The sequence below is a fragment of the Lagenorhynchus albirostris genome, chromosome 2 (assembly GCF_949774975.1).
Source record: "Lagenorhynchus albirostris chromosome 2, mLagAlb1.1, whole genome shotgun sequence".
Lineage (NCBI taxonomy): Eukaryota > Metazoa > Chordata > Mammalia > Artiodactyla > Delphinidae > Lagenorhynchus > Lagenorhynchus albirostris.
In genome coordinates, this window is record NC_083096.1 from 42,396,328 (window position 1) to 42,424,267 (window position 27,940).

General features: G+C 42.6%; 1 protein-coding gene across 3 annotated transcripts in view; it reads right to left on the reverse strand.

The window, feature by feature from the left end:
• Positions 1 to 27,940, reverse strand: part of PTPN14 (protein tyrosine phosphatase non-receptor type 14) — a 168,994-nt gene that overhangs the window by 75,624 nt on the left and 65,430 nt on the right. For 2 of the 3 annotated variants that reach the window (XM_060131380.1, XM_060131371.1), the window contains 2 exons: positions 25,876 to 26,203; positions 11,708 to 11,877 (listed from right to left, as the gene is read on the reverse strand). In XM_060131380.1, coding sequence (XP_059987363.1) covers positions 11,708 to 11,877; positions 25,876 to 26,049 — 344 coding nt within the window. In that variant the 5' untranslated portion in view covers positions 26,050 to 26,203. Of the gene's footprint in view, positions 1 to 7,751; positions 7,781 to 11,707; positions 11,878 to 25,875; positions 26,204 to 27,940 lie in introns of those variants that run through there. The other variant, XM_060131390.1, reaches the window with a different exon arrangement.

Sequence of the window (27,940 nt, forward strand, 5' to 3'; positions counted from 1 at the left end):
TGCTCTTCCCTGTATGTTTCCTGTTACCATGGGCCCGGATTGATTCTTCTACCAGGTGATTGACAACTATCCGCACAGCAATTTCTCCTTACCTTACACTATATCTTTGTTATTTAAAACACAAACATTATTTGAATACCCACTGTGTGCTGAAACCCACTATGTGCTTTCTGAATTAATCATCACAGTAACTATGCTGGTATCATCTCTGATTGACAATAAACACAAAGGCTGAGTTTGGGGAGGTTTACAGAGCCTGACCAAGAAACAAATACCTGCAAACTAGGTCTTCTGACTACAGATCTGTGCTCCTACTACAGCAGTTTTGGTTTTGAACTATATTTTATTCCCAGCTATTATTTTCCTTGAAGATTAGACCGAATATGAGTTCTTTGCTGATTCCATCAATCATTCAAAATATACACACAATGAAGTCTGGCAGATACATAACTTGCATTCATATTTTTCCACCAGTATCCATCTTTTCACAACTGGTCATTTATTTCAAGGATCCAAATTACTGACCTTTTCGAGTTTTCCTTTGATCTATGGGTTTCTCTCTTTAGCGATCACTGTTCAGGTCTTCTGAAGACCTTCTTCAAAACATTTGTTGTCCTGGTCAAAAACATTTGTTTCTAACATTGCTTCCTCTCTCTGATTGTCTGTTAAAGTATCATGCAGTCTGGCTTGCATTTCAGTGAAACTTACGTAAAATTTGCTGGGCTTTGCTCTGAATAACGGTAACACCTTTTTATGCTGGCAGGAAACATTTTTACGCTGGCAACACATCTACTCACTCTGGCCAGCTGCAGCACAAGACTGACGGGCCAACCTTGAGAGCTGGGCTGCTGTAAACTGAAACACGTTGCAACGTGCCCCTGCTATGAGGACTCCTCCCCTCCTCTCACAAATTACACCAGAAAGAATAGTATCATCCTTTCACAGTCACACCTGGGAACCTGACACCAGCTGACACCTTTCTACTGTTTACTTCCAATGTCTCAATTTTCCACTCTTCTAAAGGGCTTAGTGTCATCTGAAAGCTTGGCACTTTCACTCTGTGCCCAGGGCAGCAGATCACTGATAAAAATGTTAAATAAAACCCATCTCAGTTCCAATCTCGACATAATGCTCACCCCATTCAAAGAAGTACCTGTTCTCCCTTACCCTTTGTTTCTGCTGTCTAAACTACTTCCTTCCCTTGGACAAAACACATCTCTTCCAGTACCACAGGGTGTCTTAGCTATTGCAGGGCAAGGGAGGGGAGGACGGGCCAAGGCTTTTGGAAGTTTAAATAAATCCTCTCCCCGGGCTCTCCCACGTCTGCATTCTTGGTTCACCTAAAACCATTCCAGCATTGGCTGAAGAGTCCGACTTCTCTGTCTCTAAGCAGTGGTGTGACTATGGGCCAAGCCCCTTTCTCTCTCTAGTTCTCACTTCTCTCACCTGTACAATAAAATAACTGGCCTCTGGAATCTGTGGCGTTTCACATTTGGATATAAAACTATGATTCTGGTAAATCTGTCTTGACAGATGGCAAACTACTTTCTCAAATAGGCTATGTTTGCTTAATATTTGGGTGATTTTTTTTTTTTTTTTTTGGCCTACAGGACATTTGGTACCTTTGTGACGGATGGAATCTTTTATGAGTAATCAGAGATGAGGCAGATATTGAAACAATAATGGGGAAAACTCTGAAAGACTTAAGCCACATCTCCACTACATAAAGTACAGAATATGTCATCTAGCACCCTGGAGCGATCTGACATAGAAACAAACTTTTCAGATGAGGATGTAAGGAAAATGATACTCCCACATCCAGCTGAACCATCTTCAGTTTCTGGTAGGTGGCTAAAGTGTTAAGACAGCTGGACTCTGAGTGGCGAAAACCCAACTGGGCCAATGCGGAGCTATGGGTTGATCCCAGTACTGAGAAGCACTTCAAGTTATACAGAAAGCACAAGTATCAGCAGTCACAACCTAAATGCCTACAGGGCCAGCAGGTCACATGAAGGAATCCATGTTGCTGACTGTAACACCACAGGGAGTCGGGGAACTGGGCAAACTAGACAGCCTATACCTATCTGTAAGGCATCCAAATTCAATTCTTTAAAAAATGGTCCAGGGCTTCCCTGCTGGCGCCGTGGTTGAGAGTCCGCCTGCCGATGCAGGGGACACGGGTTCGTGCCCCGGTCCGGGAAGATCCCACATGCCGCGGAGCGGCTGGGCCCGTGAGCCATGGCCGCTGAGCCTGCGCGTCCGGAGCCTGTGGTCCGTAACGGGAGAGGCCACAGCAGTGAGAGGCCCGCGTACCGCAAAAAAAAAAAAAAAAAAAAAAGTCCAGGTAAAACAAAACCCACCAGTAGACCAGAATCAGCTCTCGTGCTGCCAGCGTATGATCTCTGACTTTACGGGTACTTCAGCCCTCTGGATTTCTTTGCTGACACTTCAGTAGGAACTAACGGCCCCACCTCCCATTTCTCTGGTAACGCTGGGGAGTAGAGGGACATGTGGACGAGAGTATTTCTCTGGCAAAGTAATGTAAAAGATTCAACTACTTTGATGGACGAAATCTCCGCTTATTAGTCATAAAACTTCTATTAGGGAAAAAAACCCCACAATCCTTTTTCAGAGAATAATAATAGAGCCCCCTTCATAGGGTTGTAGTGAGGACCGGAAAAGGTAATCACCTAAGATACCTGGTGCAGCACCTCGTACATAAACGCTAGCCACTCTCATGATTATTATTATTAAATTCTATCAGGTGATGGAATACAAACTACATGCTTCCATGGAACCTCATAGAATTATCATATTCTCAGGCTGGGTAGGTTTGGAAGTCTTGTACTGGGTCAGAAAACAGCTATACCATAAAGCACAGAAAAGGATTCTGTGCTTTCTAGATGCTGCTGCTCTGACACTGTAGGCCTCTTTAACGTGGGAATACAGCACATTTGCCACTTCCCTCCTCCTTCCCCACCCACTCTGCCCTGACTTAAGGTCCCTGCACTGAGATCCCAGAAAAAGTAGAGCAAAGGATTCTAAAACATCTACTACTTCCTGTGCCTCTCCCCGCAAGACTTTTTTAAAACCCCAGCATTGAAATTAACACACCATTCCCAATCCCACCCATTATAATGATAGCCCTACAAATCCTAGGAATACTTTCTAAGGAAGTGGATGTCTTTTAAAAATCCATAGAACATAGCCGGCATGCTTTGACACGACAGAACACCTCTTCCCATCGCTTCTGTTTATTTTTCCCCTCTCCACCCCTCAGCTGAAGGTAAACACTGCGGTGTGGGATCATCATGTTCTACCAGCTTTTGAAATAAAAAAGAATATTCTAAAATTTTAAACCCTGCTCTCTTACAAATCTTTATCGTTTCATGAGTCAAATGTTGGATCTTTCTCAGTCTTCTGCAATGTAACTCTGATAAACAACCATTTGAAATCAATGAATGAGTGAATAAACAAACGAATAAATGTACGTTTGAAAATCAAGGAATACACAAAGAACAGAAGTATTACCCTTGCTTAAAATTTCAAGTTATTTTCCAAACAGCTCAAGAGAAGCACATGATTTTTGTTTGCTTTTGAAAATTTCAGAATAGATCATCAAATACTAGTAAATAAGGACTTCCCTCGTGGTCCAGGGGTTAAGAATCCGCCTTACAATGCAGGGGACACGGGTTCGATCCCTGGTAAGGGAACTAATATCCCACATGCTGCAGGGCGACTAAGCCCATGCACCACAACTAGAGAGCCCACGTGCCTCAACTACAGAGCCCGCAAACCGCAACTACGGAGCCTGCACGCTGCAACAAAGAGCCTGCACGCTGCAACTAAGCCACAACTGAGCCAAAAATAAATTTAAAAAAAAAACAACTAGTAAATACACATTAACCATACGATTGAAAATGAGAATCTTAACACTTTAAAAGCAAAGGGGTTTTTTTTTTTTTGAGGTATACTATTGATACTTTACCTATTTGGCAGAAACTTTGCTTTACTAATGGTTAAAGCATAGAGAAGCATATCTTGCTTTACAAAGGGTGAAAATCAAATGTCAGATGCATTAAAGAAAACTAACATTACATGAAGGCTCCTTTTGAAACATGAATGATGCCACGGACCTATTTCCATTTGAAATTCCAATTTTTCCATTTATTATAGAACACCTACAATAAATAATAATAATGTCAAGTGATATTATTAAAGAACACTGATTTATTTTACCATTTGTTTTCTCTCCCCTAAAGGGAAAGAATATCAAAGAAACACCCAGATTGTGTTTAAATGTTAACTTCATTTTATTTGTGTAGACCTCATTGTTCTACTGGCAGTGTGTTGCCTAAATAGCTATCTCCCTACATATTCTTGCAATCTATATCTTTTTCCTGTGAGAGGAAAGAGAAGGAAAAAAAGTAATTCCATGCATCTGGAAGACTTGGTATGATGAGGTAGGCACTAAGGTGTGCTTTCGATTTAATTAAGAGAAGTATAAACTTTGCGGACTCATCTTCTTCAAAGCAAAACATGAGGAAATCCTAGTTGAGGATTGAGATAAGCTAATTGATCAGCTTCCCTAAAGGAAATTCAACTGATTTTATAACAGTTCCCCAAACTCTGCAGGATTTTCCGGTAAGTCAAGTCCAGGAGCAGAAATGGTTACCAGGATCTCAATTTTATTTTCATATTTGTAGAGACAGTGAAAATTTTATTTGTGTTCCCCCATGGTTTTTGTTTGTTTGTTTGTTTGTCTTTTTACCTTTCCTCTTTGATCACACCCATAACAGAAGACTCAGATCTACCCAGAGCTAAGAGCAAAAGTCACAAGGCAACAATAAAACAAGCAGAGATGAACGAACAGGGATGGAGGTAGGAGGCTGTCCTGGGCAGGACTGGCTACAAAATCTGCAGAGTCTAGTGAAAAATGAAAATGCAGCGTTCATTATTCAAAAATTAAGAATTTCAGGGACTTCCCTGGCGGTCCAGTGGTTAAGACTCCGTGCTTCCACTGCAGGGGGCATGGGTTCGATCTCTGGTCGGGGAACTAAGATCCTGTGTGCCCCGAGGCGCAGCCAAAAAAAAAAAAATTATTAAGAATTTCAGAAGAACAGCAGCAGTGCACTGAGCCAAGTGCAGGGCTTTTCTGAGCGTGGGGCTCCGTGCAACTAACTGCACAGGTCACAGGTCCTGGAAGACACTTACCAGGCTCCCTGGGTAAGCTTTACAAACAAACTCCAATAAGTCAAACATGTAGAGATGAAATAAAAGCTGCTTGGAGATACAGCTCTTTTCAGGAGAGAGAGGACGTGTTGAGATCTGTTCATTTTGTACTCCCACTGACTAGCAAAGTGTCTAACACGGAACAGGTACTTAAAATAAAGGCTGAAATGAAAAATAATGCAAATGGCAACTAACATTTTCATCAACTCATCTCCTTTGGGAAAGCAATTCTCGCCTTCAAGATTGCTCTGCTTGTTGCAGACAGCCATTTTCCTCTCTCATCTCATCATACATGACACTAGCCACACAGCATGATGTTTGAGATTGAATCCCAGTATAAACAGCATCTTAAAATATCTAAAATATCTGGCAGGAACAACTCTGTTCTCAATCATCAACAGAGAGAGAACAAGTTCTCATTCACCCGCTGGAGCTGGCCAGGAGGAGGATTTGCCATTCTCAGCAAATTATATTATCCACGGGGAATTCATGCTGAATTTTAAGTCTGATTTGAAGAGAGTCCCTATTTCCCAGCCCACGGGTAAACTTTAAATAGCCATTAAAATGACATTTCAAAATAATAAAAGAATTCACAGAACCAGGGAACAAAATAAATGGTGTTGTAAAAGGAAATGGAAACGTTACCATAATTAGAGCTTTTAAAAGAGACATTTTAAACACTGGTTGAACACTGACTTGTTTATAATAGCACTCAAGGCAGATGGCAAGAGACTAAAAGGGAAACCATAGGTATTTACTAGAAAGGTAAGGTGAAGAGAGCTTTTGTAAGGTCATTGGAACCACTTCTTGAAACCTAGTTTAAAAAAAAAAATCAAAATACCAATTTAACCTTTATGGGGATGTAAGGCTTCACCTAATCTGGCTTTGCCATCAATATAATATGCCAGAGGCCCAAACTATGTAATTGGAAGAAAAGGGGGGTTACCACTGCCCCCCCACCATAGTCTAACAATGTAATAACGTAACTGTCTTGTCACTCACCATCACAACAAAAATGCACTCATGCTCTTTATGGTACCTAAACAGTGCAGCTTTCAATGTGGGCATTTATTTGCAGTTAGTGGAATGACACGCTGTCCGGTAAGTTCTTCCCAGACAGGAGCTACATTTAACATTGTAGAATGCCCCCTACAAGCCCATACCGAGATTAAGTATTTTTCAAAATCCTTCTGGAAAGAACTGCTAGGCAGCTTTACCGAGCAGACTAGAATATAGCCTCATAGTCCAGTACTTTAGAGAACTTGAGACGTGTAAGGAGAACGGTGATTCCAAGAGTAGAGTGACCCACAGAGGCTGAGAAGTGCAGAAAACACAGAGGCAGCACCCTCTAGATGGAGAGAGCTTGGAACAGGTCCCACAGACCCGAAGTTTCCACCAGAATTCCACAATGTGTCAAGACTGTCCTTGGCCGGTAGAGCAACTGTGCTGGCCACAGCAGTGGTTCCACTGCTTTGCATCAAAACGATGCTTACCTCTAGGAAGGCGGATGGCCGCACCTCAACAGCAGGCTACAAATGTGTTCTGGAAAAGTAGGAAAGGTTATCTGCCCTCATTAGGACAATTAAAAGCCCCTTAGCACTATGCAAACAGACCATTCAACAGGGATGATGCAAAGACAAACATGTTCTGATAACAGAAAAATGTCCCAGAATTGAAAATTTTAGAAACCATGTATGCAGTCAGCAACTTCCACCTTGAAGCCAATTCACTCTTCAAAAATTACTTTTTCTCTTAAAAGTGTTCTCTTTAGTAGTGAAAAAACTAAAGAGGGACTTCCTCACTGGAGGAAGACTTGGAAAAACCCCAGACCTAAACGAAAAGCAGTGATCTTGGCCAACAGCTTTCTGGTTTCCCCTGGCTATTATTAAGGATCCTTCTGTTTGACTAAGAATTTCTCCACCTCTCACAAACCATCTTTTTTCTTTCTGTGTCCAGAAAAAATCAGAAAACCATGTGTTTATAATGAGCCTGTTGCTATGCACATCATTAAAACACATTACAAAAATCTTTCCTTTGAGTCAGGAGGAGGACAGGATGGGGGAAGATGAACTCCTAGCCAGAGTCCCTTTGCTGAGCAGATAAGCTGGCAAAAAGGGAGATGAGAAACAAAGCAAAACGGAAAAAAATATGGTGGTCCCATCCCTTGAGTCATTTTAACCAAAGGAGGAAAACTAACATTTTTAAAGCGCCAAGGTAATGTATCTTACAGTTTGGAACAGGGCTAACAAACTCTCTTCCTAATCTCTTTAATTCCTATGGTTTCATGACTCATCTTCCATCTGTCTATTAGTGTGTCCTTTTCACCAGCTTTTTCACACTTCTGTAAGACTATCAGGAGTTTTGTTTTGTTTTGTTTTTCCCCTTTTATGTGTACTTCTGTGTGTATTCTCCTTTTGATATCTTTGGTCTTCTATTCAGTTACCACCTAAACGTAGGTCCTGAACTGTCCATGTCGTCCCCTACTCCCCATAGTATCTTGGCCTTTTTCCCTCACTTACGAAGAGATTTGTTCTGCAAAAGTCATATCCTGGAAACGAGATGAGACAAAGCATATCAAAATTAATGTCAAAAAACAAAGATTCTCGATTTTCTAACTTAAAAAACCTGGACTTGATAATCTTAAGTCAATCACCTTCTTAAACAGTTTGCAATCAACATTCTTCTCCAATTTTTGTTGTATTGTTCCAAATACTCTGTTAACCTGCAAGTTTTCAAGGGTAGACTGTCTGAAGATGAGAAATGAAACATACGTCTTTTAAATATATCTTTCTTTCACCCCTGTGTGTCTTTATATGGGTTCACACACATGCATGCACACACGCGTGTGTGCACACGCACGCACACACACACAGAGTATTAATTCCAAGCTCTTTATCCTTAATCAGAAAAGAAATGGCTGGTCCCGACTAATGCTATAGAACCTGTTTTACTCTCCAAGAGAAGTAGCCAAACAATTGCAAACATGTGTTGGGTGAAAACAACTGTGGTTGGCTCCAGACAAAGGCTTATTTTTTAAGCACAGATGGTTGAATGGTTGCCTCCTCCAAAGGGTTGCCCACAATGAAAGACAGATTTCTATTTCTAATCTATGCAAACATCTTACTCTGCGGGGCATCACAAAGACTAACTGTTCTGTGTCAGATGCTGCGGATCCCAGGTGCTCTCAGAGAAGCCAAAGCCCACCTCCACCTGAGATGCCTGGTAACTCAGGTAACAGGGGCTGACTGGGGAGTGAGCCACTAACCAGCTCCTCATGAATGCTGCCGGGGCCCTCTTTCAAACATTCCTCTGGAATCCCGCCCCCCACCCCCACCCCGGCTTCTCCTTGGCTGCTCTGCCTGGAGGACAGTTTCAATATTCAGTTGAGACCCCAGATGCTTCTAAAACCTCCCAGGAAGGCTCAGATTCCCAAGGGCTCCTAATGACGATTGGTAGCACTCGTCACCTTGAATTCAGCTCTTCTATTCATCTCTAATATCAAACCCAGAAATCTTGAGCACTTAAAACTGTTATTCTGTTCAAACCAGTCTCCTTTACCCTCTAGTCTATATGCCTAAAACCCAGGTGAGTCTCAGTGGATCACACCTGGGTCATTGTTGGTGTCCCTCAACCTTCCCAAGTATATGTATTCCTTTTTTCTTTCTTTTTTTTTCCCGGCCATGCCGTGTGGCTTATAGAATTTTAGTTCCCCAACCAGGGACTGAACCCGGGTCCCCCCCAGTGAGAGGGCTGAGTCCTAACCCCTGGACCACCAGGGAATTCCCTCCTTTTTTCTTTTTGTTCTCCCTCTATCAATGTTCCTTTCTTTATTTACAACACTTTTCTCTATTATTTCTCCACCTCCCTTGCTCTGACCCCGCCGCCCCCCCCGCCCCCCATCCCCCCACCCCCCCAGGCACATTCCAGTTTTACGGCCCCTTGGGACAACAAAAATTCCTGCAATGCTGGGGGGGGAGGGGGAGGACCAAAAAAACCTTCATGCAAACCGGCTCCTAATTTTAAACATCCTTTCCCATAAAGAGAAGGTTATACCTGAAATCTACATAGGTTAGTTCCAATGTTTAAGTCTAAAAAATGTCCTTCAAAGTTTTGTATTATTTTCTGTTAGTTTTTCTCATCAAACAACAGTAACAGAGTTTGCTTCAAAATCCTGTGTTGAAAAACCCTTCTTTCCTTCCTTATCAAACTTCTTAAATGAACCAACCTAACTGAGCAAAAAGAAATTCAAAAGTTCCTACTCTATACCTCAGTTTCTGAGATTTAAACACTTTTTGTTTCAGCTTGTAAATGCAAATACTGACAATCAAATAATGCAGCATTAAGTTTACTTATCTGGAAAATCTAAAACTGTAAAGAGCTTTAGAGGTTAACTAACTTATTGATTCCCAAGTCTGAATGAACATCAGAGCTACCTGAGGAATATTGTTTATTTTAAACAACACATCCTCGTGAACCCCAGTCTGAGACATTCCAGTTCAGACTTCTGGTGCAGCCCTGGAATCCATATTTATAATAAATGCTTCGGGTAATTATGATCTAGCAGGCCCTGGTCTGTTTGAGAACCACTGATGATTCCAACATTCTTCCCAATATGGCGGTCTCCTCTACAAGACACTACATGGGCTATCACTCTGCTACAGCATTTTCAGAGACTGGGGCTCTTGCCCTTTTATGAGTCTGCTTACTCCACTTTTACATGGCTTTATTATTAGAAAGTCTGTTCTTATGTCGAGCCAGATAACCGAAGTCTTTCAACTCCTTGAACTTCATTATTACCGGCCCTAATTTTGTGCTCTGGAGCTGACACAGAATTCCCTCCCCATGAGAGTCCAAAGGCAGCTACTGTACCCTTGCAAGTCTTCATTTTTCTAAGCTTAAACAAGCTTTTTTTTCTTTAACTTCATAAAGCACAATTTCTGAGTCCCTCACCATTTCAACTGCTCTTCCTGAACAGACCTTACAGAATAAATCTGTCTAGAGGAACACCACTTCATTTTTTTTTTCTTACGGGCTGTACTTTTCCCAATATGCATTAATTTATAGTCCATGTTTCATCCTTGGCACTCATTCTCTTGCATTTAATGGTCCAAGAGCCATGAATCAGCAAGTATTTCTTATTTACCCTAATGCTGTGTTCCTAACACTGTGTAAAGTACTCAAGGATTCAAAAGCTGGAGGAAATCATCTTGCTTTGATTTGACTTGAGGAGATTTGAGGAGATAATTTCTTGGACAGAAAGGACTTAAATAAATGAAATCACTTGAAAACAGTGCACGGTGGTACACAATCAAGTGCTTCAAATGAATGACACCTGAAAGACTGACATAGGTTTCCTGGGTCAGACTGTCGGCTCTCTCATGGCCTGTGTTTATAGAAATACCACCTATTTAACAATGATATGGGTTAAAAAAAGAAGAAGATGGACATTATCACCTTAAAATGTAAACAAAAATTTCAACTGCATCCTTATTTCAGAAATTTAAAATCTAAGAAATGACACATGGAATAATCAAGTAGAATACTGTTCCTTCTACCTGGGATGCCGCTGACATTGCTTCCCAAGCACTCTGAACGCCATGATCCAAGTAAAAGGCTTAAAGTAGAGGATTTATGCGATTCCCTTCAGTACCGGAAATAACAGAATGATAAGGAGACACCCCCGCCACCTGCATATTTTAATGAACACCAACAAAAACGCACTCGTTTCATTCACAGAATCGCAGACTATCAGAACGTTTGGGACTCATTCAAATCCCTCACTTTACAGATGAGGGAAAACTATCACTTCAAAGATGGCACATGGTTTCTCTCCCAGGTAAAGTAGCCAATGAGCAGGAGGGCGGGGCTCATCCCCAGATCGCTCTGCCCTTGGCTTCCTGCCTCCTCTATTCAACCCACGAAACCAAAACTCTTGCCCTCTCAGCGCTTTCCTCAACTCTACTGCCATCTTCAGTTACCTTCTCAATCCTCAAATCCAGAGTCTGATGATGCATTTTGTTTGGGGACATTTTGAGGGAAGGACTGGACCAAACGGTTTTAGGGGGTTAATTTTTCATGAAATCCTAGCATATTGATTTTACCCACAGTCTATGCTGCTAGACACAAAATTCTACGTGCTTCAGGGTCACTGCTACCTCACTAGCAGTACAGGGAGCCGCTGGGGTTAGCTACATGGATTCAAACAAAAATTCCAAAGCTGCAAAGCAACTGGTAAACAATTCCCAACTATGCCACCCTCCTCCCCCACCACACACACACACACACACACACACACACACACACACACACACACACACACACACACACACACACACACACACACACACACACACACACACACACACACACACACACACACACACACACCCCTAAATCAACCAGCTCATCTACTTCATCTGAAGCCTCACAGTTAATCCACATCCTACTTGGAACACGGAGGAAAAAATGTACCTACCTTGTGGCCTCTTGCTGAAGCCACGACACATTTGGCACATAAAACATGACTCCAAAGAAAAGCAGAGGCTCATTAGCAAATTTGTCCAGATGTTTCTTCAGAGGTTTCTCCAGCTCCACCCATCGTGCTTGCTGGCTCTTGCTGAGAAACCAAAGGCCAAAGTAGTGCGTCTAGATAAAAGGATAAAACAGCGTCAGTTCATGGTTACAAGGGGCATCCTGAGACCACACAGGAAATAAGACTCCAGCACCTTACCTCCCCTTTGGTGCCTCAGCCCGTACACAAGGATCCGGCTTTTACTTTTGAACTTTGGGACACATGAAAAGAAACCACAGGTACCCAGTACTGTAATCTACCCTGAGTCTCCAGATGCAGTATTCCTACCCATTGCTGCTGTTTGTACATGTGGGTACTGATGCACCTATGCTAGGTAAGCAGGGGTGATGCAGAGTGGGGACAGTGTGGACTTATTCTAAGATCTCAAGGCTGACTTCCCTGTGCTAGTGAAGCGCAGGAGCAGAGGCAAACACAGCTCTCTCACCTGCTACAAAGTAACTTACGGTTCAACTCCAAAGATGAAACCTTCTGCCAACGTTAAACTTCAGCAGTGTAGATATTTTCATACAGTACCGGATTGGAACAGAAAATTGATTCACTGTTTAAGCTTTAATGAAGTACTTTTAAAAAACATCGGCCTCGGGCTTCCCTGGTGGCGCAGTGGTTGAGAGTCCGCCTGCCGATGCAGGGGACACGGGTTCGTGCCCCGGTCCGAGAAGATCCCACGTGCCGCGAAGCGGCTGGACCCGTGAGCTATGGCCGCTGAGCCTGCGCGTCCGGAGCCTGTGCTCCGCAACGGGAGAGGCCACAGCAGTGAGAGGCCCGCGTACCGCAAAAAAAAAAAAAAAAAAAAAAAAAAAAAAAAAAAAACATCGGCCTCGACTACTTCATTATACAGGAACTGCAGGGAATCTCTCCCCGGCACTAAGCAGGGAGAGCGGAAGTAGCCCCTCTTCACAGCTGCCGCAGGAGCCCCTGGTGGCTCCTCCTGGCAGATGATGGGGGGATTTGAGAGATGAGAGCGAGATTTTCACCCTTAGACTTGAAGCCTCAACCGGGTTAGTTTTGAACAACGTGCTAAATGATTAAAACAGGTACTTTTATGCATCCAATCCTGTCTTTACATTAATTCATGCTAGGATTTCAGGATTAGCACAACAGTCGCTAAAAAATAGATCACTGCTTTTGAAGCATTCTTTTATATTTCAATTATAGCCTAAAATGGTTTACAGCACACCTGGAAAGCCGCCTTCAAAGGAATCATTTCATTACAATGTTTAATTTCCAAAGGCATTTTTGCGCCGACCTTCCCACTCCAGCCAGCTGCCACCTCAACAATACTATAGATCAATCCCCATCACCACCCCACCAAAATCTGTAATCAAGTTTTGACTCTGACTTTACCAGAAAACCAGACACATCCTTCCCTACATAAAGCTGCAGACCCAAAATACTCTAAAGGATATTTTTAAATGGGTGTACTTTCAGATGGGACCATTTCCTCCATGATTTTCCGAAAGGCAAGTCCATACCAGAAATCTGTGCATTTCTTGAGCAACAAAATGCCAATGAACAGAGCCGAGGTTATATTTCTATCAACTTGGACCAACTTGCTTGAGTGAATTCTGACCCTATTGTTCATTTCCCAGCTCCAGTGAGCCCATTAGTTGTTCCAATGGGACTGATGACGTAGGGGAAATGAAATGTGGCTGAACAGAAAGAAAATAGGCTTTGAAGTCAGTTTATCTCCCAGCTTTTACACTCTCTGTCTTGATAACTTTATACAAGTGATGGAGCCTCCGAGGGTCTCAGAGCTTTCTCATCTGTAAAATGGGGATGGTGATTACAACCATCACCCACAGGCTGTTAGGGGTGTAAATGAGATAATGCCTGTCCACGTGTGCGTGGCCCACATTAAGTAACTACTTCATAAACGGTGACTTCGGTTGCTGCTCCTATTATCACCATGATCATCATCCTCAGTGAGTGAAGGCAGGCAAGCCTCAAGAAGCTTTGTCATCAGTGCTACTGGCATCTCTATCGACCACAGAATCAGAAAACAGAAGTTAAAAGACGCAGACGTAGAGAATGGTCTTGAGGACACGGGGAGGGGGAAGGGTAAGCTGGGACGAAGTGAGAGAGTGGCATGGACATATATACACTACCAAATGTAAAATAGATAGCTAGTGGGAAGCAGCCGCATAGCACAGGGAGATGAGCTCAGTGCTTTGTGACCACCTAGAAGGGGTGGGATAGGGAGAGTGGGAGGGAGGGAGACGCAAGAGGGAGGAGATATGGGGATATATGTATATGTATAGCTGATTCACTTTGTTATAGAGTGGAAACTAACAATACACTGTAAAGCAATTATACTCCAATAAAGATGTTAAAAAAAGAAAACAGAAGTTATCTAAAGATAAAGGAGAAAAAGCAAGCAAAAGCAGAAGCTGGAAGATAAAAATCTAACAGGTATAAGAAAAAAAAAAATCACAAAGCAGTGCCTCCCCGAAGATTTTCTTTAGAGTCTCATTCTAGGTGTTCATGGGACACTGGAACATCACTCTGATGCTTTCCTAGGGGATCTATCATGTGGGCTTAGGCTAACCTTAAAATGAGGCAATCTGGGTACTTAATAAACCGCCTGAAAAGGGTCCAAGGCAGTTCTGCATTATACTGAATTCCTTCATGGAGCACAGCGCCATGTGAGGGTATTCCACCATATTGTAGATGGCTAGTAATGAGTTTGCATATGATAAATGAGGTAATATATGTAAACAGTGACAGGCTATTGTGATAATTATTTTAGTTGAAAAAGAGCCCTTTTATAAGCATAGGTGGAGAAAGGGAGGGCAAACTTTGCAATTGCTTAACAAGCCAACCATGATATATTATCTTTCACTAAATGGAGTCTTCACATTTGGAGGTATGATTTTATGGTCCATACTTCATTCAAATTGTAACATTCACTCAAATTAGTAACATTCAAACTATAAAGGGTCCACAGTAACTGCATAAACATTCTACAATTGATTTTGGAAAAAAAAAAAAAAGATTTAACTTTTACTTCTCCTATGCTTTGAAGGCCGGTATTTTAAATTTCCTTTTCTCATTCCCACCCAATCATTAAACCAGAACTGATCCCCCCGCTTCAAAAAAAAAAAAAAAAAAACGCAATTTCCCTCATGGCGCAGTGGGTTAAGAATCCGCCTTCCAATTCAGGGGACATGGGTTTGAGCTCTGGTCCGGGAAGATCCCACGTGCCACGGAGCAACTAAGCCCATGCACCACAACTACTGAGCCTGCGCTCTAAAGCCTGCAAGCCACAGCTACTGAGCCTGCATGCCACAACTACTGAAGCCCGCATGCCTAGAGCCCGTGCTCCGCAACAAGAGAAGCCACCGCAATGAGAAGCCCACGCACCGCAATGAAGAGAAGCACCCACTCGCCGCAACTAGAGAAACCCCACGCACAGCAACGAAGACCCAACGCAGACAAAAATAAATTAATGAAAAAAAAACCACCCTGAGAAAGAATATTCCACGGAGTACACATACATGCATGCACAAAGATACATTCATGCACACGTGCACACACAGAAAAGGAAGATGATGAGGTACAAAAGAAATCATTGTATGATAATAGTCTTGAGCCATAATTAACAGTACAGAATTCCAAATAACAAGGTAAACCACTTCCAATGCCAAAACCTAATCCATGGCGTAAGCTATTTTTGTTGCTGCAATACAGTCTTTTCCAGAGGACACAGGGTATTTCTGGGTGACTCACCATGCATTTATCCAATGAAACAATTATTTAACTATTCAAGAAATGGGGTTCCAATGCAGAGGCAGGTAATCTGGAGGACACAGTTTCTACATACTAAGGCCAGAACGACCTAGTTTTAGAAGTGCTGTATTGAGTTATTTAGGGGGAAGGAAAGTTCATTTATGAGATCCCCATCCGCACACTGTTTTGTGCAGCTCTGCCCCAAGTAACCTTCTCCATTCCCCCTCCTCCCCGCTCCCCGTTCTTCCCCTAGCCACATCCCTGCTCTGGAGTATTCAATGGAGGAGAAAGACCTTGTCTCAAAGTTCTTACCCTGTTCTGTTCAAGTTCACAAGGCAACACATTTATTCAGCCATGTCTACAAAATTCATCACAGGAAATGGAATCAGAACCTAACCACTCACTTAAACTAACATGTGCACCAATCAACTTCCTGTGTGTCAGCCAAGGGGCCATTACTCCCATCAAGCCCAGCTGAGACCACACCAGGCCTGTTCATAAGCGACTTGCCAATTCAACTCCAGCTGAATTCTGAAAGCTGAGCTTCACTGCTAAACGCTGCCAGATGGTTGAAGGAAATGTGGTGGATTCCAAATAGAAATGGTAGAAATGGCTACCTCCTCCATGACCAAAAGGATTCCACCATATTGCCCAAGAAAATGCCTGAGACACTTGTTTGGTTTATCTCCAAAGCACCAAACATAAACCAGGTCCATCTAATCCTCAAGATACCTCTGTGTGAGCTCTAAATCCCATTTTATTTCTCTAGTTTTCTTTAGAAAACAGCTCTGGTGCCATGAATTCTGCAATGAGTTCATTGCAATAAGAAAAGACAGGGCTTCCCTGGTGGTGCAGTGGTTAGAAATCCGCCTGCCAATGCAGAGGACACGGGTTCGTTCGAGCCCTGCTCCGGGAAGATCCCACATGCCGCAGAGCAACTAAGCCCGTGCGCCACAACTACTGAGCCTGCGCTCCAGAGCCCGCGAGCCACAACTACTGAAGCCCGCGCTTAGAGCCCATGCTCCACAACAGGAGAAAGCCCCCGCTCGCTGCAACCAGAGAAAGCCCGCACGCAGCAACAAAGACCCAACTCAGCCCAAAATAAATAAATAAATAAATTTATTAAAAAAAGAACAGAAAAGACAGAAGAACCGGTTCCCAGGGAAAGGAACCACATCTCTGAATCAATTGCTAAAGATGCAAAAATGCATTACTAAAAAAATAATGTAAGAAGAGCCACATAAATTGTCATTTTCATATGAGTAGTTCCCTGGTTTATTTGGTTTGGAGTTTTGCATTTTAACAGGGAAGGATAAATGTATGTGAGCCCTCGAAAATAGGCTCGTTTCTTCAGTGGCAGATTGGCATGTGAATCCTTCAGTGTCATAATAAGAGCCCTCTTCCGGTATCATGAAAAGATTGTAGTAAATAAGGCCTTTAAAAACAGTTTGGGATGTTTTTGATTGATTTCTTCATTTATTTGTAAATATGGTGTTATCCCCCATGGTAGCTATTAATAGGGAAAGATATTTTTTGAGGGTCTTGTTTTTCTAGTTTTATGACAATGACACAGCTTTAATGCTAACTATTTATAAGGGTTACAGACACAGTCTTGGCAATTACTAGGGATTAAATCCACGATCTTATCTCAAGCATTCTGAAGAGTTAATCATCCAGAAGCAAAAGTTTAAAATACTTTCCATTAGGTTGTAATAGGGTCCCTGTCGTAGCCAGTATATTTCAGTTGTAAATTAAGAAACAAAGAGGTTGAGACACCTTCACATAAAATATACAGGAATTACATACAAGCATTCAAACTTTCACGGAGGCATGGAAAATACTCCAAAAGGTGACTAGACACAGACTCTGAAAACAGCACTTCACGCAATTACATTCCAAATGCTTTGGAAAATAAACCACCATACATCAGTTGGATAACTGCAGAAAACAACTTGTGTGCAATCAACCTCTGCTCTGGATAGTCTGGGATTTCTATAACTGGCACGTCTATAATTAACAACTGCACCATCTTCATTTTCCTAGTCAATCTTTTCATAAAAGTACAGGAAAAGAAACTGCAGAGTAACACAGACCCAAGAGGCAAATCTCATAGCCAAGAAAATTCACTCTTCTGAGGCTGCACGACTCACTCGGAATATACAAAAAGATGAAGACCAGGGGATTGCTTCACCTACAATCTCTGTATCTAGAAAACAGACACTAGCACCAATTTACCTTACAGAATTGACATCAAGCTAGTAAGATTTCACATCATAATCTTTACAAAGACAAAAAGCAATGCAAAACTCAGAACTTTCCCCAGCAGAGTACTCTTCAATCAGTTCTTAATTATGGTTGATTATTTTAGTTCTCTGCAAATACAAACATATATAGATATGCTTAAGCTAGCTACAAAATACAGCAAATTCCACTATTATCTGACAGGGCCAGGGAATGAAGTGCTCGAGTACTCCCATTATCACAGATAAATTTCCAATTCCCAAAAGATTAACATAAAATCAAGCCATAGAAATGTCCTTAATGTAGGTTAGCTTTACTCTGATGAAAGGAAATGCATGTTAAGATTCTGTACCTTTGTAAGCTCTAGCCATTATGAAAAGAGCAAAATGTGAGACATTTCTACCATAGCTGATAGCTCTGGATAAATCAGCTTTCAGTAAAGATGAAAATATAAATTTGCAAAAGAAAAGGGGAATAACTTAGAGGATAATCACCAACGCTATGAAATGGTTATGGATTTTTTTTAGGCTCCTTTAAAAACCAGGGCTCTTAGTTTAGCCTTAGAAGAGGCCCAAGAGTTATCAAATTTATTCTTCCCCAAAGTGCTGAATTTCCTAATAAAACAACAGTTCTCTACCTTGAATAGAGTATAGCCATGAAAAGTATTCTTACGTACCTGTGTAAAATTATTTATCCCTCCTCCATTTATTATTTTTTAATTAAAAGTAGTCACAATTATCCCTAAAGGAAATAATTCTAGCATATTTTTATGTTTTATTGGAATTCTTTATATTCCTTATTATTATTAACATGGCCTCCTTGCTTTTCTTAGAACAGCAGTGTTTAGTAGAAATATAATGTGAGCCAGATATTTTTTGAAATGTGACCTGAATTTTCTAAAATTATTATGCTAACACTACTTCACTTTATTTATTTATTTATTTATTTACTTACTTACTTACTTATTATTTTGACTGTGCCGGGGCTTTTTTGTGGCATGTGGGATCTTTGCTGCAGCATGCATGCAGACTTCTTAGTTGCAGCCCGCGGACTCAGTTGCGGCATGTAGGCTTCTTAGTTGCAGCCTGCAGACTCTTAGTTGCGGCATGCAAACTCGTAGTTGTGGCATACAAACGGGATCTAGTTCCCTGACCAGGGACTGAACCTGGGGCCCCTGCATTGGGAACACGGAGTCTTACCCACTGGACCACCAGGGAAGTCCCCGAGCCACATATGTAATTTAAAATTTTCTAGTAGCTACATTTAAAAAGTACAAAGAAGTAAAATTAATTTTAATGAAGTCTGTTTAAAGAAGTAAAATTAACTTTAATAAATTTTACTTAAAATGGTATAGGGACTTTCCTGGTGGCACAGTGGTTAAGAATCCACCTGCCAATGCAGGGGATACGGGTTCGAGCCCTGGTCTGGGAAGATCCCACATGCCGCTGAGCAACTAAGCCCATGCGCCACAACTACTGAGCCTGCACCCTGGAGCTCACGAGCCATAGCTACTGAGCCCACGTGCTACAACTACTGAAGCCCGCATGCCTAGAGCCCGTGCTCCGCAACAAGAGAAGCCACCGCAATGAGAAGCCTGTGCACTGCAACGAAGAATAGTTCCCGCTCGCCGCAACTAGAGAAAGCCCACATGTAGCAAAGAAGGCCCAATGCAGCCAGAAATAAATAAATTAAAAAAGAAAATAAAATGGTATATTCAAAATATTATGCTTTCAACATGTAACTATTATAAAAATGACGGAGATATATTAACTTTTTTTCATACTAGGTCTTCAAAATCCGCTGTGTATGTTATACTTATTGCACATCTCAGTTCAAGCTAGCCACGCTTCAAGTGCTCGATAGCCACATGTAGCCAAGGGCTATCCTACTGGGCAGCACAATCTGAAATTAATAACTGTTCAAGGAACTGAAAGATTCTGGCTCAGTGGAAGATCATAGCTTCTAATGATCAAAGCCATCTAAAAATGGAATGAGCAGACTTACAAAAGGGTGAGAGCCCAGACTCTGGAGGGACTGTAGGGGGTCTAGACAGCCTGAGTGGTGTCTTATTTTTTTTTTTTAACTTTCTATTTTATATTGGAGTATAGTTGATTAACAATGTCGTGTTGGTGTCCGGTGTACAGCAAAGTGATTCAGGTATACATATACATGTGTCTATTCTTTTTCAAATTCTTTTCCCATTTAGGTTGTTACATATTATTGAGCTGTGCTATACAGTAGGTCCTTGTTGGTTACCCATTTTAAATATAGCAGTATGTATATGTCAATCCCAAACTCCCTAACTATCCCTTCCCCCCACCCCATAACCATAAGTTCTGTTCTCTAAGTCTGTGAGTTTGTTTCTGTTTTGTAAACAAGTTCATTTGTATCATTTCTTTTCTTTTTTTTTAAATTTTTGGCTGCGTTGGGGTCTTTGTTGCTGCGTGCGCCGGCTCTCTCTAGTTGCAGCGAGTGGAGGCCACTCCTCGTTGCAGTGCGCAGGCTTCTCATTGCAGTGGCTTCTTTTGTTGCAGAGCTCGGGCTCTAGGCGTGCGGGCTTCAGTAGTTGTGCCTCATGGGCTCTAGAGCGCAGGCTCAGTAGTTGTGGTGCACGGGCTTAGTTGCTCCACGGCATGTGGGATCTTCCTGGAGCAGGGCTCAAACCCGTGTCCCCTGCATTGGCAGGCAGATTCTTAACCACTGCACCACCAGGGAAGTCCCTGTATCATTTCTTTTTAGAGTCCGCATATAACATACTATATTTCTCTTTCTCTGTCTGACCTGAGTAGTGTTTTGCAGAGGAGACCGCCATATTAAGTGCTTCCTATGTGCCCAGCACTGAGATACGGTGGCAACTTTGCAAAAACTAACTCATTTAATCCTCCCAACAATTTACGGAGGCTGCTACTATTACCATCTTCATTCACAGATGAGAAAACAGAGGCACAAGGTGGTTAAGTAACTATTCAAGATCACACAGCACAACAGTGGCAGAGCCAGGATTCAAACTCGGACAGTTTGGTCCGAACTCTCATTCCTAGCCACTAAACTCTGCTGTTTCTCCATGTATTTATTTTTTAAAGATAAGGTTAGTCATAAGGCAACATTGTTTTAGCTATTTCTCTCGTAATCTAGGGCAATGATTTTTCAAGCCATGTTGGGGTGTGTGTGGGAAGGGCACAAGGAGATGGGGCTCCAGATACCCTATCCACCCCCTCAGCAAACAGAGCAGCTCCATTTTACATACTGAAGTTCCACCTAAGATTTCATTTGGGGAAGAGGAAATCCATTGATCCAAACATATTGTAACTATATTATCAGAATTCTAATTTTCTAAGCCTCCTATATCTCCCGAGCCTCTACCTTTAAATAGAGTTCCCAGCCAGAAACTCATACCTAATTTTTTTTCCGAACTTATTTAAAACAATTAAAAATTTTTTTTCTTAAGGGGTTCACGTTATTTCCTCTTGCCAAGTTATTGTTATGCCCACCTAATTAGCATCTCTGTTCCTCCTGTCACCCAATCCCCATTGTTTTTCGGCTATTTGGTTCTTTTCTTAAAACTCAAGGTGATCATGTCATGCTTCACCTTGAAATCTTTTTATGGCTTTCCATCTCCAGGCAGTGTTTTATTACCCAAACGATTCGAAGAGTATTTACTAGAAGGCTAAATTAATTGTGAAACAGTGAGCTCAACACATTTATTTTTTTAACTGCAGAACTTATGAGAGTGTTTCCCAAAGCATCTTACCACATCCCCTTTCTCTGCCACTACACATCCCCGGGAATTAGAATGGTGGAGTCAGTCTACCTGAATTGGAGCCAGTCCAGTGACTACACTGTGGTCTCCCCATCCATAAAATGGGGACAGCAAGAGTAGTCACCTGACAGACTTGTTAGAAAAATTAAATGAGATGATCTATGAAAGGCGCTCAGCAAAACAGGTGGTACATTAAAAGGTGGTGATTATTTTAATTATTTTTGTGACACATTTTAGAAACAATGTTCTACTGGATCTAGTTAAAACTCCTTAGCCAGGTACATCAAACCCTTCAAAAGCAGACTCCACCTACCTACCCACACTCCTATCCTCCCCTCCATGACCCCTACACACACACACACACACACACACACACACACACACACACACACACACACACACAAATCTGTGCAAACTGCACTCTGCCCTTCCCTGAAAACTCCATGTTCTTTCCTGTTTCTGTACCTCAGCACAGGCTGTTCTCTTTGTTTTGTTTCTTGTTTTTCCTATTCTCCCAACTCCAGGGTTTCTGGGAGCAGGGACCCTGGCATATTCTGCTTCCCCAGGGGATGACTGTTTCTGCTAACTAAGCCAGGCCTGGGCACTCTGGATGCCATATGAAATGGCAGCACAGCTGTGTATTCAAAACCAAATTTGACCCTGAAAACGTTTAGCATTATCAGTTCAGGGATTTCTGAGCACGATCCACCTGTTCCCTTTGCTTGGCCCTTGCAATAAACCTTTCTTTGCTCCAAACGTGGACGTTTCGGTTTGTTTGGCCTCACTGTGCATTGAGCACATGAACCTGCATTCAGTAACAGGAGGATAAAGTCATACAGGACACGGTCAAATACTAGCAGAGAGTCAACTGAGACCTCTGGTGACCCAAGGTGACTCAGGGTGACATTTCATTCTGTTGGTAGAGGAATATGTGTTTAATGCTGAAACATGTATACTTTTTAATTCATGTTTGCATATAACATTTGTTTAAGAAATCAGTTTATTACATTAAAAAAAGAGTTTACCATATGGACACACATCATTATACGTTTGTCAAAATCCACAAAATGTACACCACCAAGAGTGAACCCTAACCTACACTATGGACTTAGAGCATATGATGTGTTAATGTGGGTTCATTGACTGTACAAATGGACCACTCTGGTGAGGGGTGTCGACAGTGGGGGTGCCTGGTGGGGAGGGGACAGGAGGTGTAAGGAACTCTCTGTGCTTTCCACTCAGTTTTGCTATAAACCTAAAACTGCCTCAAAAAATACAATTTTTTTTTTTTTTTGGCCGCACCGTGCAGCTTATGGGATCTTAGTTCCCCAACCAGGGATGGAGCCTGTGTCCTGCAATGGAAGCATGGAGTCCTAAGCACTGGACTGCCAGGGAATTCCCTACAATCTATTTTTAAGTTATCTAATAAAACATAAATTGTAATTAACATAGATCAAAAATTAAATCAAAATTAGTTTTCCTTTCCTAATATAAATCTACCGTCAAGTTTAGGGCACACCTAAACTACAGAACACTTCTAACGGCAACGCCAAAAATTCACCACACTCTACTTTCCAACACTTCATAAAGACTAAACAATTCATTGTATCTTAGAGGAACTTTTTCTTTCTTCTCTAAAGCACCATCAGCCCTATTTGAAAAATGACCCACATCCAAAGTCAAGTGAGTGTGGCAGACCCTGTGTTCACACCCTCCCCTCTGCTCTTGGGCGGGGCATGCATTCCTCCTTGAGGTGTGTCTGGGCAAACGAAGAACAAAGTATTACATTGCTCTGTCTCATCCTTCGATTCAAGAGGACTTTCTATAGGACTGTTTCACAAAAGGCCAATACCTTCAATGTGATCTGTCACAGAATGAAAGCATAAAACCAAAAGAGAAAGTGATGTGTTCTAATGTGGATGCACCTGTTTAGAGCATGTCAAAATAAAGCCGACATTAAACGCAAACCCCATCTTAGCATTAGAAGATCAATCACCCTGCCACACGCGTTGACGGTAGAATCTGGACTTCGCTGCTTTGTCCTTTGTGACGACCCAGTTGTGGGATAATCCAGGGTTGACCTTTGCCCTCTCACTGAGAGAAACAATACTCTGCTGGAACTTAATTATTATTATCATACACATCTCCAGACGCCCCTCACTTTGCACCTTACACTCTGGCTTTACCTGGTGATTCACAGAGATGCCTTCTCCCCATGCCCAGAATGACCTGCCTTCTTTTCCACCTACTGACCTCCTGGGCATCCTTCAAGTCCCTGTTCAAAATGCGAGGGCTCTGTTCATATTTCACTGAGGCTTCCTCTCCCCTAGCTAGGGCTGCGGTGTTCAGTGGAGCAGGCCGTGCACTGCACAACTCTAAGGAGAGCCACTGCCTTTCAGGCCAGCCCCTGCATTGCATTTAGTGTGGATCACATTCAGTCTTAGCTGGTTTTTACATGCTGGATTCCTCTATTAGTCTGTGCATATCTTGAAGGAAAAATTACAACTTATTTATCTTAGTTTCACCAAGTCCCCAAACAGTGTCTGGAACGTTGCGGTTGTTCAGTATTTTCTTTAACGAAAAAATGTTTTTCAAAACTCTCAAACTGGAACAATTATACATTATTAGACACAGCCCTATGCATTTGCCATACTATATCTCTTCTAATATTTACAACAGCCCTGTAAGGTAAGTCAGGTGAATATCACTATTCCCATTTTATTGCTGAGAAAACTGATTTCCAGAGAAGTTCAATAACTTTTCCAAGGTTACCTAGTAAGTGACAGAACCATAACTTGACTCAAGTTTAAGACTCCAAAGCCTGCACTTATAACTACTTAACCACATACTATACTGCTTCTAATGCATGCAAAGAATATTTAGTTGTTCTCATTTAAGTTACTGGGAATATTCAAAAGTAAAACCACTGCATATATTTTCAAATGATCTATAATGAAAATTTTTATGAGAATTTAGACCAGCCTCTTGACCAACTGACGACAGCACTAAGGTTTTTCCTTTATGCCGATACACACACATATGTTTAAATATGTGCACCCTAATGTGCTACCAAGAAGCAACAAAGAGCCAACTATCAACCAGCAAGGTCAGAACGTTTCACATGTTTATCGTACCAGCTACCAAGCTACATATACCTGTTGGGCAGGACAGTCTCCTCCGCAGGAAGATAAATGTCAAAGGGAGGCCTGAACACTGAAACCAAAGTATAAACACGAAGACCAGTAGGAAACAGAAGTGCTCAGGTGAAACCGTCCCCCAGAGGATAAGAGGCAGCCTGTGGAAGATGCCAAGCGGAGAGGAAGACCTTCCTTGACCCCAACTCCTTTGTGCAAATGGAAAGAGGGTGGATCCTGAGAGGTGAGCAAAGAGATCAAATAAGATCACTTTCAATACGGACCGCTCCCCTCTTCTGCATCACCCTGAGAACTGGGCAATGGTGTCACAGGGCCCAGGACAATCACAGAGCTCTTCCTTGCCCTCGGGAAGGCTTGACTCTCAGGGGTCTGCCGTCATTTCAGCACTGGCAACCTTTCAACCACACCCCCTTACCTACCAGCCCATACGCCACATGCGATATGCTCCCAAGACACAAATGCTTGAGGGGGTTTCTCTCAAAAGTCCCTTGTCCTAAATGTCTGTAAGACTGAAAAAAAAAAGCAGGGCTTGCTGGTTACAAAGGGCACATTGCTCTAAGAATCTCTTCTAAAGAGAGATAACGTGACTGTCTTAATGGTGAACCCTGGGTTTGCTTAAAGCCCAAAGAAAACAAGGTCATGAGGAATCTTAAAAGGAACAAAACCCCCATTTTACAAGCTCCCACAAAAAAAAGCCTCGCTGGTCATGCTCACTTTAAACGCTCTTTCTTTTTTTCCCTCTTTTCCCTCTTTGAAGAGGAAAAGATGGAAACAAACAAAAAGGCAGCTGCATCCACCGCTTATGTGGTTTTCTCCTTGATATGCAGCCGGAATGCCAAAACCCCAGCTACCCACTTGATTGTTTTTAAAGAGAGTAAATGGTTTTGGGGAGGAGAGTCTCATTACAACCTCGTCATGGGCTGAAAGCAAAGGGGTGCTGCCACCCCCAGCCCGTGCCCCATGCAAACTCTAGGGGGTGTCCCTGCTTCTCACAACATCAGAGCAGGTGTCTGCATCCACTGAAAGGTGTTAAGATCTAGGCCACGCTAAGAATAACAGGATGCTTCGAAACCAGGCTGAAGCTGAAAAGCCGGGCAGGTGCCAAGAGAAGGTGGCTGGTCCCTGGGGTTGAGCTCCGGCGCATCCACCCACCACGCTTGCACCCTTACCTCCCGCAGCTCCAGCCTCTGGGCCACCGCCTCCAGGCACTCCTGCCCCGTGCTCTCCACAGACAGCGTGCACTCGATAACGTTGCTGTCCAACAGGCGGATGCGGGTGACAAAGCAGTTCTTGCTCAGGACGTTGTAGCGCCGGGTCCGGCGGAGCTTCAGGCCGAAAGGCATGGCTCTGCGGCCCTCGGATGCTGCCCTCCTGTCCTGACGCCCACGCCCCTGAGACGGCCTTAGCAGCTTTGTGACTGGGCGATGACACTAGCACCCGTGCTCCTCCAAGTGCGGAAAAAGGCGTCCATGCCCGGCGTGGCGCTCTGGAGGGTCGCTGCAAACAGAAAAGCAGCAGCAAGGTCATCACCTGGAAGGGAAGCTCCAGGCGGCACATATTCCACACACACAAGCATATGCCCCTGATAGATGAATGTCCAGATTCAAGAGCCAGCAGACTCTGTTGCTCCCAAGCGCCTTGGTCTAACCCGTGCACTTGACCTTACCTTACAAGGGTGATGTGATAAGATCCACTTTATGGCTAGAGTAACTGACGCTCAGAGCGATTAAAAGAACTCATCTAAGAATGCACACGGCAAAGCCTGCATTCACACCAGTGTCTACGTGACTTCGATTCACATGCTTTTTTTCATCGTACAAGCCTGTCTGCTCAAGAAAGCAGGAGTAGAATTTGAACTTTTTCTTTAAATTTCTAAATATATTATCTCATTTCAGCCTCATTAACAACCCTCTGGGTGTCGATTGTACGATCCCTATTCTAGAGATGAAAAAAGTGGGGTTCAATGATTTAAGCAATTCCCTGATCCTGAACTTAAAATCTTATCTTATTCCTCACTCTTTGTAACACTGCCTCTTTACTTCCATTAACATTATTTCCGTTTATTTTAATTTTTTTTTTTTTTTGCGATACGCGGGCCTCTCACTGTTGCGGCCTCTCCCGCTGCGGAGCACAGGCTCCGGACGCGCAGGCTCAGCGGCCACGGCTCACGGGCCCAGCCGCTCCGCGGCAGGTGGGATCTTCCCGGACCGGGGCACGTCCCCCGCATCGGCAGGTGGACTCCCAACCACTGTGCCACCAGGGAAGCCCTTATTTTAAGATTTATACTTATTTTCTTATTCACTTTATTACTGGATGATAGAAAATGGAGTGCATATGCATTTAATTATTAACTAATTACAAATTAGTAATTAATGATTAACTACTCAGCAACTTTCTTTTTTCAAAAAAAAATTAATACATGAATTTTTTAATGCACTTAAAATCACAACTCTATCCTTTTTTCACCAGATATCTAGACAGACGTGGGGAACCACCCTACAATCATTTTGTTCCTTTACAGAATTCTCGATGCAAAAGCCCATCACCAAATTACAGATAATTTAACTTACTAATAACAAGATTTACTGACACCCGGATGTCCCACCAAATGGCAGTGATGACATTACTGCCATGGACAACACGAGAACAAAATAACAACAGTAAAAGCGGCTTTACCATTCCGCCCTGTGCCAGCAATTCTCTCACTGGGAGGCTCGTTAAACTTATCTTCCAAAGAAGCCAGAAACATCCACACGGTCTCTCTGTTCAACTTTCTGTTCTCCATGAAGTGCAAAGGACTATCTCTCGCTCATATGATTGTTCTGTTAATTTGATTCCCTAAGTCAGGCAGCCTTTATGCCCTTTATCCACAGAATTACCTCTGAGCACCCTGACACTTGGATAGACAAACAGGAATAATAACTTGCAGGCATTCTTGCATTCATAAGTTAAATGGCTTCAATATTTAGAAATCACTCCTTGTCAGTACCCCCGGGCCTCACAGAGGTTGTCAGGACACAATCCTACAATACAGTAAAACACACTCCTGAGACTCCCTCGGCCATTCTTTGATGCCTGCCCTAGGCACATTCCTTAGCGTGACAGGTACGTGTTTTATGATGGCTTAAAATACATATGCTAGAGACTTGGGCTTGGTAAAATAGATTAACATTTCTAAATCACTTTATGTTGGCAGAGTATCATGTTTACCTGCAAGGTAGGCCAACCTGATGA